Source organism: Neltuma alba, unplaced genomic scaffold (assembly GCF_004799145.2).
Source record: "Neltuma alba isolate B1F8T4 unplaced genomic scaffold, ASM479914v2 tig00011604_pilon, whole genome shotgun sequence".
NCBI lineage: Eukaryota > Viridiplantae > Streptophyta > Magnoliopsida > Fabales > Fabaceae > Neltuma > Neltuma alba.
Genome location: NW_021636255.1, coordinates 2,573 through 17,109, shown reverse-complemented (window position 1 = coordinate 17,109; position 14,537 = coordinate 2,573). Strand labels below are relative to the sequence as shown.

At 31.6% G+C, this 14,537-nt stretch overlaps 1 protein-coding gene across 1 annotated transcript; it reads left to right on the top strand.

Moving 5' to 3' along the window:
• Positions 1-12,568: 12,568 nt before the first annotated feature.
• LOC114715649 (gibberellin 20 oxidase 1) lies at positions 12,569-14,257 on the top strand. The gene is made up of 3 exons (XM_028900508.1): positions 12,569-13,237; positions 13,336-13,657; positions 13,818-14,257. Exons 1-3 carry the CDS (start codon positions 12,678-12,680, stop codon positions 14,079-14,081), a joined length of 1,146 nt encoding a protein of 381 aa, XP_028756341.1. The 5' UTR covers positions 12,569-12,677; the 3' UTR covers positions 14,082-14,257.
• Positions 14,258-14,537: the final 280 nt, after the last annotated feature.

Here is a 14,537-nt window from a genome sequence, read left to right as displayed (position 1 = left end):
GCTGTCGGACAGCGAGTTCACAAATTATGGCCTATAGATATATAGTATGGGCAAGTGGATATGGCCCGCTATATATTGGGCCCATTATATTTATTTATTTTGTTTTTCTATTTTTATGTGGGCATGCAGAATTGTTGGTGATATTTGAATTTGACTTCGATCTTGAATTCAAATTTCTAAAGAATTAAAATTAAAGCAAGTAGAGTCCCTTTTCAGAGCTTATTCAACTCTGTTTATCCAAAGTGTCATTTTCAACCCAAAAAGCATATCTACGCATATAATTCAATTGAAAAAAATTTGATAAAACTTATAAAGACAAAGGAGTAATGACAGTCAGATTCATCATTTCTTTATACCACTTTATCTCTTTAACAGCATAAGCATCAGATTTAATTTTATGCAATCTTCTAAAATAAGTATATATGGATCTATGAAATTTTTATGAAATGATGCCATGCAGTTTCATGCAACTGGGTTCATCAAATCAAACCCATAAGACCAAGTGGCACAATTTGCAAAAGAAGCTGCCTTAGCGTAACCAACGCTTGTCTGATTCCTATTCTTAAACCTAATCTGAATCTATTTATGACCAAAGAAATACAATCATGAAGAGTTCTTGGAACAGGCTAGGAATTGATGTGTTGACATATATATAAATTCCTTGCAGTTCAACATGATATTATTTCAGCTGAGATTTCCGCTTAATATGTTTTCTCCATCAAGTGGAACCTCTTTATTTTAAGCTTGAGTTTTAGAGTAAATTAATTTTAACTCTTAATCGTGGCTAATTTATTAAGTAAAATCAGAGTTCCTGAACTATTACGATTATAATTATAACTCTTTATACAGTGCTCTTTCATGTAAAGTTGGAAAAATCGTTTTAAAAAAAAAGATTGTTGAAATAGAAAAATTGCAAATAAGAACCTGTTACAACATTAGTATAAGCTTTGACAATAATAGTATGGGTTTTTGACAATAATTTTTATGAACAGGTTTTTGTGTGTAATTTTTTTAATTTTGATGGTCTTTTTTTGTGATTTTTTCTGAAAAGTTTCCTGGTAATAGGTAATATAATTAAAGCGCATATTGAGCTGGGAGTTCAAATTTTAAACAAGGAATTAACTAGAATTCTAGTTGAACTTCTTATATAATTAGTTATAAATAATAAATATTGGAAGAATTTTAATAACGATCATTCAAGTTATCAAATGAAATTTGGTCAATATTTTACACAGGGAAAACTGATTTGGTGTATCTTTTTGATAGACATAAATTGGTGGGTGAGATGAAGAGAAGGAGCAAAAAGAGAGGTTGAAGTACTTCATTCATAGTCACAGATCACAAATATGAAGGAAGCAAGGTGATTGGTGATGATAGGGATCTGATGATCTGGTCAGAATTCCATGAAGAGACAAATTTCCGACCATCTTGTGTGGGAAACGGTCACTAGTTATACATGTAATATGTCATTATTCAGCTTATATATATGTTTTATTTTTTTTAATTTAAATTATATATGAGCCAGCATATATGTTGCTGATTAATTCCTCTTCCAGAAAATTAAAGAAGAGAAAGAGAGGGATACATTTCGCCATATTCCATACAGTACTCGATTATTACCAAGAGGATATATGCTTATCTTTGAATATATTTTGAAAATGAGACAACCACTTTGAATTTGTCTTCAAACCTAATCCCCTGCGGAATTCAATACGTTTATTCCACCCTCTCTCTCTCTCTCTCTCTCTCAGAAGTTCTATGAATTTTTCCTTCAATGCTAGAAGAGTGAGTCAAGACTCGCGTTTTGTAAATCTTTCAGAAGAAGATTTCAGTTTTCTTCTGACCTTGTTTTTGATACTAAAGCGAGAAAAAATATATAGCATATTCTTTTTTTTGCATGTTAAGTGAAGCAAATATATGCTACCTCCTATCTTTAATATAAGAGCTAATTTGATATTTAATTTGGTCCTAACTATAAGACTCCGATCTATTTTATTTTTCATATTTATTTATTTTTTTCTCAAGATAATCCTTGCAGTAGTTTCACATGTTAAATATTACATCAAATAGTAGTTTTAGCTAATATACATGATTAATAATAGTATTTTAAAGAAGAAAACACCTATTTATTATAAATAATTAATTTAACTAATTTTTTTTACTCAAATTAGTCAACTAGCTCTCGTATTAACGATTAAAGGTAGTATTAGACTTCATTGATCAGATGCAAAATATAGAAAGTCAACAATGTTAATTGAAGGAAAAGCAAAGATTATTTTCCTTGTTTTGAAAGGAGTTAATAATTAGTTTAGTTCTACGCAACAATCAGCACTAATAAGCTATGGTTTTAAACACAACACATAAATATACCTTGGGTTTTTGTTTTATCAGTGTCACAAATAAGGCTGAAATGCGAAGCTACGTTGGTCATATATTTTCTAGCTAGCTATACCTGTTAACAAAACATTTAGGGTTGTCATCATCACCGTCGATCAATTGGATTATACTATAATAAAGCTTTTTCTTGAAGAACTTGAAGATGGGCCAAAATCAAATGGGGATATTTGGTTTGCCTCCCAATAATAATTTCTGATAGCTACATGTCGCACCAGATCACCAGAATCCACCAACAACAGAATGGCACAAAACAAAAGTAATGCGAGAATCCAAAGTAAAATCATAATGTACATATGGACCTGTGATGAGAGGGAACTAATTAATAAAGTTATTGATACTTAGTTTCAAACTCTGGTTAGGTTTTTCTGTTTCACGGAATTTTCTTTGCAGATAATTATTGCTCATTAGCCCTACCAGTACTTTGCATGATACTGTGACAACTACACACCATGATGCTAGTATAATTGCCTTTACTAGTGGACTTCGTCATGTTTCCCACAAACACATCTATATCTTTTTCTCTGCCTTATAATGTTTGTCCTAAAGTGAAGACCAATAGTAGTGTGATATTGTCTCTGGCACTACAATTACGGAAAGTTTTCCTGGGGAAAAAGCTGGGGAAATTAAAGCCAGTTTCAGAATTTCAGGGGACATATTTGCTAGTATGAAAAGTAGGATTGAGATACAGATATTACCTGGCGATTCTTACAAAACTCCATAGACCGGTGAGTCCGAAGACAAAAAATAATCAAGTTATAAACTGCGTACCTTGATATCTATTATGTGTATTAAGGGTGTTACATCAATGGAACTATAACAGTAGATACATGCACACATAGATGGTGTGTCAGGACTTAGCAATAAGAACATATACCTCATTATACATGTAATACCCACCCATCGCTAGCTAGTTAATCCGAACAACGCCTGTAAACCAACTTATACTGCTTATCAGTGTAATTTGCCAATGACCTTGCAATCTAATGACATGAATGCTCTCACTCTAAATGGAGGGTTGCGAGTTTTATTTTGCCTGCTATTCTAACTTCAAAAAAAAAAAAAAACTCATTAGTACAATTCATCATCAACACAACATGGGTCACATTTTTTGAGTTTTAACCTCACAATTAACCACAAGAAAGATCTAAGCATATCAAACGCAGAAGTATTGGGCTTACAAAAACCACATTATCTCCTTGGGATTCGAATTATTACTGGTGATCATTTAATAAGGGAATAAAATATAATAGCAAGCGGAAGCATGATTAAAAATGGAGTTGACAAAAGGCTGAAGATTTCAATAGGCAGCAGACTGAGAAAAAGGTTGTCGTTTCCTGCGGATGTGCAGTCTACTGTTGGAACTATGTTTGAGTGAATTGTGATGCCATAAATGCCATAATTCATTCATCAATTTTGTTCAGAAAGTACTAGAGATGGATTTTTGTTCACAAAGTTATAAGAAGATATGCCAGTAGGCATAACAGATAGAAGGTACAAATTGCAAAAGTAGGGGAACACAAAGTTTGACTCGATTCACACTAGAAGCTAGTGATGCTTCCATCCTTATCTGTATTATTATGTTTTTCTTTCTTTCTTTCTTTTTCTCCAGCAGCAATATTATGAGAAATAAGGCTACAATATTTTTGATGAAGGAATAACAAAATATAGATTCAGTTGGTTCTCCTTTTTAGTTATAAGCTTCACGAAATATCAGTTGACGTGTTTTTCACTTCAGAAAAGAAATTTTCTGAAGAATATGTTTGATTCATCACAGGGTAATAAGGACCTGATTTACTCCTTCAATTCTAATTTCCAAAACTATTGTTGTTTAAGAGTTTTTGTTTTAGTTTTAAAACTTTTGATGTTTTTAGCTGCACATCTTCATTTAATAATTGTTGATTTATCTTATATCGATGACTTTTTCTTTTCACCTATTATATAGAATTCTTTCTTATCAATTCCTCCTTCCTTTTCTTGGATAAGAAGATTAAATTAGAGTAATTTATTAGTCAATTTATAGTAATATTTTATGTTAGGTAAAAATTGCAACATCTATGTGCCATGATCTTCAGAAGGAATGGTTTTGATATATACTTATTTAAGGTAAGACGGCAAGCATATTAGGTGAAGCCGTGTAAGGAAATTCAAGTTTTGGTGAAATAATTTGTAAAAAGAAGGAGGTGAAAAAATATAATAAAATAAGGAAGATGTCATTGTACAAAAGAGGACTCTAGCAACAGGGAACAATCTTCTCCACGAGATATTGTCGGCAATGTGCAAAAACTGAGTGTTGAAGGAAAGGCAAAGGAGCTAGGTAGAATAAACTTGTACGTTGAATTGAGCTGAAAGACAAATTATGCATGCCTGTTATTATTTGCCACAAGCTAAAAGGTGAAAAAGTTTACACTATTATCATGTTAATTGTATTATTGATTATTAATCATTTCCTGTGCTTTTTGCTTATATACATATATTTATTCCTTCCTCAAAGTTGTCTTTTACTCTTTTAAGAATGACTTTTTTGGAGAGCCACCGATCTTGTCGGCGGTCATTTTATTTTACAAAAACAAAACCTAATGAAGATAGAACCCTTTGCTAATTTTTTTTTTCATGTCGTTTCAAGAAAAATTCTAATAAATATGTAAGACTATTCTTTGTTGATGGTAATAATTGACTCATCTCTTTTGATATATTGAGGCCAAAAGGTATGGAGCGGCACATTTAAATAAACTTGTTTCATAAGGATAAATACTTGAACTGGTTAAGTATATATTGAATAATCTTTTCTCTTGCCCTGTATCTCTCTCACTGTAAAACAGGAAATAAAATTTCGGTATTTACAACTGATGTAATAATTTGTGAAACTATAATAGAATCTATTATTTGGACTATATTTGCGCAATGCATGATAGGTTCACCTAATTGATAAGATTAATAAAATAAATTTATATTTCTCAAGAAATAACAATACTCTCTCCAATTGTTTTACATGTATATATGTCGCAATAGATTAAGGTTTTAACACATCAATTGAAAAACTGCAATATGATGATTATGCTAGGATTCCTTTTAAATTTCCTAGTATATCCTTGATTTTTATCTATTCTCTTCATTACCCGCTCTAACCAACTAATAAAGACAAGGCTATGATTAAAAAACAATTAACGAACAGTTGTGGGATTAAGTGAAAAAAATCAATTCCTCTTAAATAGAAATAATAATAGTTCAAAATTCGTGGATAAAAAAATTACTTAAGAAAGTCAGACACTAAATATTCCTAAAAAATATTTAAATTTGAAGAAATGTTTTTGAACTCAGAACCATGACTTTTTGAGTTACGATGACTGAAACCTAGAAAATTATAAATTCTCTTTAATACATGGAGCACATCAATTCTCAGTTGTCAAAAATCATGAGCATGGTCCACATAATCCCAAATCGAATTTCTATTCCAGCCCCTCCATTTCTTGATGCACTTGTTCGATTAACAATATGAGTCTAGTTTAACCACTACACATGAATCAAAAAAGATAATTAAATGGAAGTCACACCATTAGATGGAGATATGAAAATTCTTGCCTATATTTACCTCTATCAAAAGTCAATACGCTATATTAATTATGATAAATGAATTACTTATAATATTTAATTGATGGGATAGTCTCATAGTGTGTGGGTTAGTCTCATAGTTAGTTGACAGTTCAGAACCTCTCTTCTTCCTTTCTCATCCTCTTCTTTTCTCTTTCTTTTTTAACTGTTAGATTAATATTTTAACGGTTCAGATTTAAATCTTTTTAAAACTATTATTAAAATATTAAAGTATAAAAATAAATAAATAATAAATTACAAACTATATTAAAATTTAATTCTAATGAGTTGTAAGTGCATTAAATGTTTTTAAAAAAATTTATAAATGATTTTTAAAAAAATTAAAATCTAAACTGTTAAAATATGTTAATCTAACGATTAAAAAAAAAGAGAGAGAGAGGAGGAAAAAGGATGAGAAGAGGAGAGGAGAGGTTCTGAACCTGTTGGCTGATGGGATAATTAACACTACTTTCGGTCTTAATTATAAGAGCCACTTGACTAATTTGAGGAGATTAAGAAAGTAAGTTGAGTTAGTTATTTGTCATAAATAGGTGTTGTCTTTTCTAAAATATCCTTACTAATCAAGTGTATTGACTAGAACTCTTATTATCAAGAGGGCTACTTTGAAAAAAAAAAGTCTAAATATAAGAGACAAAGTGGATTGGGGTCTTATATTTAGGATCAAAATAAAAATCAAACAAGATCTTATATTAAGGACCGGAGGTAGTACATGTATGAGGAATCAATACTGGAGTCTTTTAATGTCTGGTGATTACAATAATTAATGGTTCACATAAACGTAGGAGTAATTTTGGGGTGTCATTCAAAGTAAAAAGGCAAAGGCAAGTTCAACTATGCAGGTCAACTCACAAAGTAACACCATACGATTCTGGCTCAGATATTTATAGGATTCGATAAGATTTCTTGAGTTGTCATAACTTTCCCTTTTAAAACAGTCCTTTTGGCGAAAAATGCTTATCTCTTGCGTTACATGATGAGCCAAAGTATTATATATATATATATATTGATCTATCTTATCATGCATCAGATTTTTTAAATTATTGTAAGGAAAGTATCGAACCTGATTATGAATACCAATATACACGTATATAACATGTATAATTTTCTTTTTCATCGAATCTTACGAGAAAAAACTTACTCCTCTTATTTAAAGATCTTAAGACGGTAAATTTATGGACCCTTCCACTTGTATAGTATTTATTAAGTATAATTCTTACATTAAGTGTCCACCCACTATTGACATTTTAATATTATAACCTAAAAAAACCATTCATTCACAAATATTTTAAACTAAAGTAATCAAGATAAAATGTTCCCTTTCAACACGGGAGGAGGGAATCTTGTTTCCCTCCTTTAAGGATGGTTAGTATATATATTTCTCTCCTTAGTTTCTAATTCTATGGGCATTATATTAAATTTTAATATGAAATACTGCTATAGACTTCTTAAGATGTTCTTAATTACAATTATACACATATTAGTTTATTCCACTCAGTATTTTGATTTGATCTCATTGAACATACACATTATTTATAATTTTTTTCCATGGACTCCATTTTCTCTCTCCCCGCCCAAAGCATTTCTTCTGTTTTCCCCCTATTTTGCGGCCAGTTTTTCTTTTATCCCTTTAAAATATTTTTAAAAAAGAATTCATTAAAATATTACAACATTACTGGAATGGGATGAATATAAAAAAATTATCAAGGACAGGGTTGATACTATTTGTATTAAAAAAAATCCCCTAATTCTTCTCTCGCTCCCTCTCTCTTAAAAAGACAAACTTTGGAAAAGTCGTGGATTCTCAATTTCAGAGGATCCATTCCCTATAAAATTGAGGTACTTTATTTTTGAGTAACTGATATAAATAAAAAAATTTGATACAAAAAGAAATTGATTTGTTTTTTGATCAAGCGCCAACTGCCAACTGTTGGGATCATACTCTGAAGTTATGGCATGTGGACCAATTAAAATGCCCCATGTATATGTATTGTCATGTCAATATCAAACAACAGCAAAAGTATATTATTATTTTCTCTGCCCCATATGTACATTGTCATGTCAATAACAATAACCAAAAATATATTAATATTTTCTCTTCAAAAAACCAGTTAAAGAAAAAAAAAATCTTATTTCGTTTTCTTATAAAAAGTTTGTCCCCCTTAAAATAGTACTGTTAAAGCACAGATTATAAGAGAAGCCATGGACGCAGCCGTGGTCAAGATTTCCATATTAATATCAATTACAAAAAAGTTATTGTACTCTTAGGTCATAGAGAACCACACTCATCATCTTTCAGCTAATAGAAATGACTCACAGACTTATCATATTTACCAAAAATGTAAGTAAGATACTTGAGCTTTACTGGGCCAGGAGACCACAACATAGTATAATTTTCCTTATACCGAAATACGCGTATCTCACATAAATTTTTGTTTGAAAAACAAAAGCAAATATTCTCATGCCAAAAGAAGAATAAGGTGTTTGTTCATATAACTTCCCAATAATAGAAAGAGAAGCTCGCAACTCTAATCAATATAGTAAATGGTCTGCTTCGCTAGATAAGGTCAAAATTCTATTAATATTTTCCTATAAATATGCGTTTGTATTTAAAATGTTAAAATTAAATTGATGTCAATGCAAAAATTCTCAAGCACTCAAGTCAATTGCAATAATTAGTGTGTGTGTATATATATATATATATATATATCGTTGACAGAGATTAAAACATCACAGTTTATTGTTTTTGAAAAATAAAAATGAAAGACGAAAGTGGAGATGTTGAGTGATACTAACTGTTGCAACTGGGAAATGAATTGTTTAAAAATGCTCACTTGCATCAGATGGATCAAGTTAATTAATTCCTCATTTAGTTAATTAATTGGTACAAGACAAACGAGATTGTAATCCATTAAGTGCAAGAACCAATAAGTTAGTGATAAAATCCAAACCTCAAAATGACCCACCACCAAATATGTATATATATGATATGATCTTCCATGTTGGTCAAAAAGGAAGCCATCTTTCAGTGGAAAATGATAGAACGCGATGAGTCCTCTCTGTCTTCAAAATGGCACACTCACTTTTCTACTTGTAATATTTAGCAAAATCCTATGCCCATCTTTTCATCATCATCTCCAATAACTTGCATCGTCAATGTTGGAGAAAACTTGTGGATTTGATATATATCTTATTTATATAAGAACGCACATGGAATAATAACTCCATTATCTGTAAATCTTACAAAAGAATATTCAAATTCATATATATGATGCTCTTCGAAGAGTTGTTGTTGTTGTTATTACTTTATTTACTGGCTACTTAATTCTTTAAAAAGTATCTTTATTTTATTGGAGGGATTGATCAATTATATATAATAACTTCGAGAGGTATCGGTGGCTTGTAACTTTGATACTATAAGAAAAGTTTGACATTTAAATTTTTTAATATTATTACTACTTTATATGTGTTCTTAATTAAGCTGGAACATTAAGCTGCTTAATTGTATATAGATATATGCAGCTAGGCAAAGCTCCTCAATAATTGCAAATTAAAGGAACGTGTCGTTTTCACTTTTCACTACCATCCCAGTTGCTACACAGCCAAGGCGTCGTATCACCTCACATAGTATAATTAAATTAGGAAAAAAATAAATAGCATGGATCTCCCATGTGCCCTCCAATCACAATCAATCCAATGGGGTCGGGGATCTAATGTGCCATCTCCAATGCATTTTTTTAATGTCTTTCGCAATGTTCTAATTTTTCAAATTTTTTTAATTATTAAATTTTATATGAGTAACATTTTGATATCTTACCATAATAATGCAGCTTTAAATTTTTTTATTTTTTAAAAAATAATAATGCAGAATTTTTTTTTTTTAAAAGTTAAAACTACATCATTTCATCTTTATAAGATATCAAACTGTTACTTATATAAAATTTAATGATTAAAAGAAAAAATTGATAAAGAAGAAAAATTTTTTAAGAGGTTGGGACGTTAAAAAAATACTTAAAAAAAAAAAAAGAAGTCACATTAGAGGCCCCAAAGCTCAATCCATATATGCATATTACAGTAACCAAAATAAAAAGGGAGAAATGGAGAATCTTAAGTACAACTTCTAATCAATTCTATCATAATTTACTGCATTTAATAAATAATGAGAGATCCTTCGCTAAAAATAAATAAATAATTAAAATAAATAATGAGATCCATGGTATAACAGTCAAAGCAGATGACGAGTGATGATAAATATTATCGTTAAATTTTTCCGTAATTAATGAAATCGATAGTCTAAAACAAGATATTGTTTTCGTTATATAAATCAGTTAAAGAATGAAATTGTTCTCAGCTAAACATAGTAGTTTCTTCTCTTCCTTTCCAATCCTTTTCTCAGACATGCGCTATAATTAGTCAAAATTTATACTAATTTCAAAATTTAAATTTGGATTTGAAAAAACGAAAGTCCAAGTCAATGTTGCCTCCAATATTCTCATATAGTTATATTCAACCAATTACTATGGTAATTAAGGTTTGACCTTAGCTCAGGAAGGTCTTTAATTTGACGATGATGTTGATTCACATATTGGATGTGGGAGTTTTCTTTTTCTTCAAAAAACATTGAAGGAAAAAATTGATCCTTTTTTTAATAATTCTTCCTCAACGAAAAAAATAATTAAAATGTCAGCTATCACCTTAAAATATCAACGAATAATGAATGCGAACGCGTGGCCCGGGGCTTCTTTTATATGTCCAAAAAGTTAAAAGGATAATGTTTTTTTAACTTTTTTTTTGGCCAGCGGATAACGTTTTCTTTTACTGAGCGAACTTAATTAATTTGATAAGAATTTTTTTTCTCACAATTTTCTATCATATCAAACAAACCAAATAGCCCCAAACTCATGCATAAATAATTACTTTTATTTGTTTTTGCCCACCTATCTATATAAAGGATCATTTAAATGTTTGCCAAAAAACAAAAAGATCATTTAAATTTCATAAAAAAGGTCATTTAAATCTTTCGACCCTTGCAGCTTTCAGGACATTAAATAGCCAACTCATCTTTTCCTACCCCTTCATCTCTTTTCTCTCTTTCATTAGATTAAATTTAATTAAATTAAACAGTACAAATTTAACCTTTTAAAAAATGTTATTGAGATGATAAAATCTCAACAAAGTAAATGACTATAGAACGTCATAGTTTAATTTAATATAAAGGATTAGAATTAAAATAAGAGGAGGAAGAAGAAGAAAAATAAAATTGCCCTTCAACTTCCCCTCCTTGTCTCTCAATATTTGATATTTGACAGCACCATTAGTTATGTCCCTAATAAATACGTACATCATAATAGTGTTGTGTTCTCGAATAATTATTTGCTTTGTTCTCCCTCCTCCTCACAATTTGAATCAATTTTTTTTTTTGACCTGACACAATTTGAATCGAATTAAGTAAAACTCATCTTTGTAACCAACAAATATGGATTCCAATGAAAGGATTCATATACTCTCCTGAACATGAGGTTTTGAATTAAGTTCTTGCGAATGGAAATGACAATTTTTAGATATTGTATGAAAGAACCTCATTATTATGTGTTTTGTTTAAAAAGGTCTTAAATTATAATTAATAACATAAGTTGATGAGTAATTCATTCATATTTTTACAATGTAATTCATGCAACACGTACGGCAGAATAGTATGATTTTAAAGTTTAAAAGTATGTCAAAACAATGTATTGCCATAGGAGTCTTAATATTATCTAAGTTTTTTTTTTCCTTTTTATAAAGAGAGATTATCAGTAGCAACACTCTTGATTTTTTCCAAAGAAAAACGCTGTCTATGCCTCTTGGAAGAGCATGAAAAAGTTAACATATATATGTTTAGTATTATTTTACAAAATAATTACTTGTAAATTACTATGTGACTAATGAATTTATATACCCATGGCATATAATCAAATGCATTTTTTAATACTTATGTTACAATTATAATTTTGAATATTGTAAATGGGTCATGTTTTCTCTATTCATAAATGACATATATATGTATATATAATGTTAACTATGAGATGCATCTATGTTAGTAAAAGATCTCTCGCAGTATATGATGATGAGGATGTTGATGCAGTTCGATAACTAACTGCTCACATACATAACATGATTTGGTATTTGGAAAGTATCAGAAGTGTTTCTAAAAAAATACTTTTTCACAAATCAAAATAAATTTCTCCACATATTTATTTCATATGCAGTAAAAAGACTTTTAAAATCATAATTTTGATTCCATCCAAACACTTCTTTAATGACTGAGAATAACTAACAGCAAAGTGACAAAATTGCCCCAGGGAAACGTTATACAGGCTACAAGGCCAAACACAAGTACCATAAAGCTGGGGACCGATTCTTTAGTATATCCTCTGCGCCTACCCTGCAAAATGCCCTCTCCTAGGCCCCTCCTCTACAAAAAAACGCTCAAAAATTCAAAAAAATTAAAGCCCACAGTGGAGTGAGAAATTAACAATTTGACATCCCTCTATATATACAAGATTCCAACCTTTGCTCACCCAGAAGCGGCCTTGGCTTTTCCTTCATCCCTTCCTTCAAACTTATTACTCTCTCTCTTCCCTCTCTCTCTCTTCTTCCACCATAGCTAGAAGCTCCAGACAGACGTTAAAGTAATGGCAATTGACTGCATAACAAACGTTCCCTCCATGCCTCACCCACCAAAACATGGAACCAAAGAAGAGAAAGAGGAAGAGCCTCTGGTTTTCGATGCCTCTCTTCTCAGGCACCAACATCATCTTCCAAAGCAGTTTATATGGCCTGATGAAGAGAAGCCATGCTTGAATCCTCCTGAGCTTGTTGTTCCACTCATAGACCTCAGAGGGTTTCTTTCTGGAGACCCTTTTGCAGCCATGGAAGCTTCTAGACTTGTGGGTGAGGCATGCAGAAAGCATGGCTTCTTCCTTGTTGTTAACCATGGGATTGATTCTAGATTGATCTCTGATGCCCACCGTTTCATGGACGACTTCTTTGAGCTTCCCCTGTCTCAGAAACAGGGAGCTCAGAGAAAACCAGGGGAGCCCTGTGGCTATGCTAGTAGCTTCACTGGCAGATTCTCCTCTAAACTCCCCTGGAAAGAGACGCTCTCTTTCCAATTCTCAGCAAACAAACACTCACAAAACCTCGTCAAAGATTACTTATGCCAAAAAATGGGCCACGAGTTCGAGCAATTCGGGTAATCATATTGGTTTCATCAAATATATATATATTGTTGTTGTTATATATGCTCTTCGTGTTCATCTGTTGACTGAGTAAATGATTATCGTTAAACAGGATGGTTTATCAGGAGTATTGCCAAGCCATGAGCGATCTTTCTTTGGTTATAATGGAGCTTTTGGGAATGAGCCTCGGAGTTGGGAGAACGTGCTTTAGGGAATTCTTTGATGAGAACAATTCGATAATGAGGCTCAATTATTACCCACCTTGTCAAAAACCAGACCTCACTCTAGGCACTGGTCCTCACTGTGATCCAACCTCTTTAACTATTCTTCACCAAGACAAAGTGGGTGGCCTCCAAGTTTATGTCGACAATGAGTGGCACTCCATTAGCCCTAATTTCAATGCTTTTGTGGTCAATGTTGGCGACACCTTCATGGCATGTTCTTGATTTTCTTTTTCCTTCTATTTTTCGTTTTCTTCTCACATTCGATGTTCAGCTCGTGGCAAAACATTCTTTTCCAGGTCTTGCCTGTTCTTCTAGAATTTCATACACGATGTGACTAACTTCTAAACCCTTTTTTGTCTTTCTGATATAGGCTCTTTCAAATGGGAGATACAAGAGTTGCTTGCATAGGGCAGTTGTGAACAGCCAAACAACAAGAAAATCTCTTGCCTTCTTTTTGTGCCCGAGAGATGATAAGGTGGTGACTCCACCAAGTGAATTAGTGGACCATGTGAGCCCAAGGATGTACCCAGATTTTACATGGCCTATGTTTCATGAGTTCACTCAGAAACATTACAGAGCAGACATGAACACCCTCAAGCAATTTACCGACTGGGTTCAACGAAACAAGTCCTGAAATCTCAGAGGATAATACTAGTCTGTTGGATTTTAACACTCTCAACAGAAAACAGAGGAGTTTTGGTGAAGCAGGGGAGGGAGGGAGAAGTGAATGTTTTTGTGTAATGAAGGGAAAGAGGGAATGTACAAGAGTGATAAGAAATGAATAAAATGATTTTGTAGCCTTTATTAGAAGATATAGAATGATTGTTGACTGCAATAATTTTGTGTCTTCATGTAATGTGCATAATATGAATAAGTGATATGGTAAATCTATGCCACTTTTTTTTTTCCCAATAGAAAAGCAGCCCTTCTTTCTATTTGCTTTATAGCAAGGAGGACCTACTTGGTACAAGAAGTTAAAGCCCACCCATAAGTCATGAGATCATGTAGGATTCTTCACCGCTGATCACTGTCCTAAACTTCATTTAATTATTAGAAAATATCAACCAAATAGGCCGTCGATCTTTGATAA

Coding starts and splice junctions, on each gene's coding strand:
- LOC114715649 (XM_028900508.1), top strand. CDS start 12,678: ATGGCAATTGACTGCATAACAAACGTTCCCTCCATGCCTCACCCACCA. Junction 13,238..13,335: donor CACGAGTTCGAGCAATTCGG/GTAATCATATTG, acceptor ATCGTTAAACAG/GATGGTTTATCAGGAGTATT. Junction 13,658..13,817: donor ATGTTGGCGACACCTTCATG/GCATGTTCTTGA, acceptor TTTCTGATATAG/GCTCTTTCAAATGGGAGATA.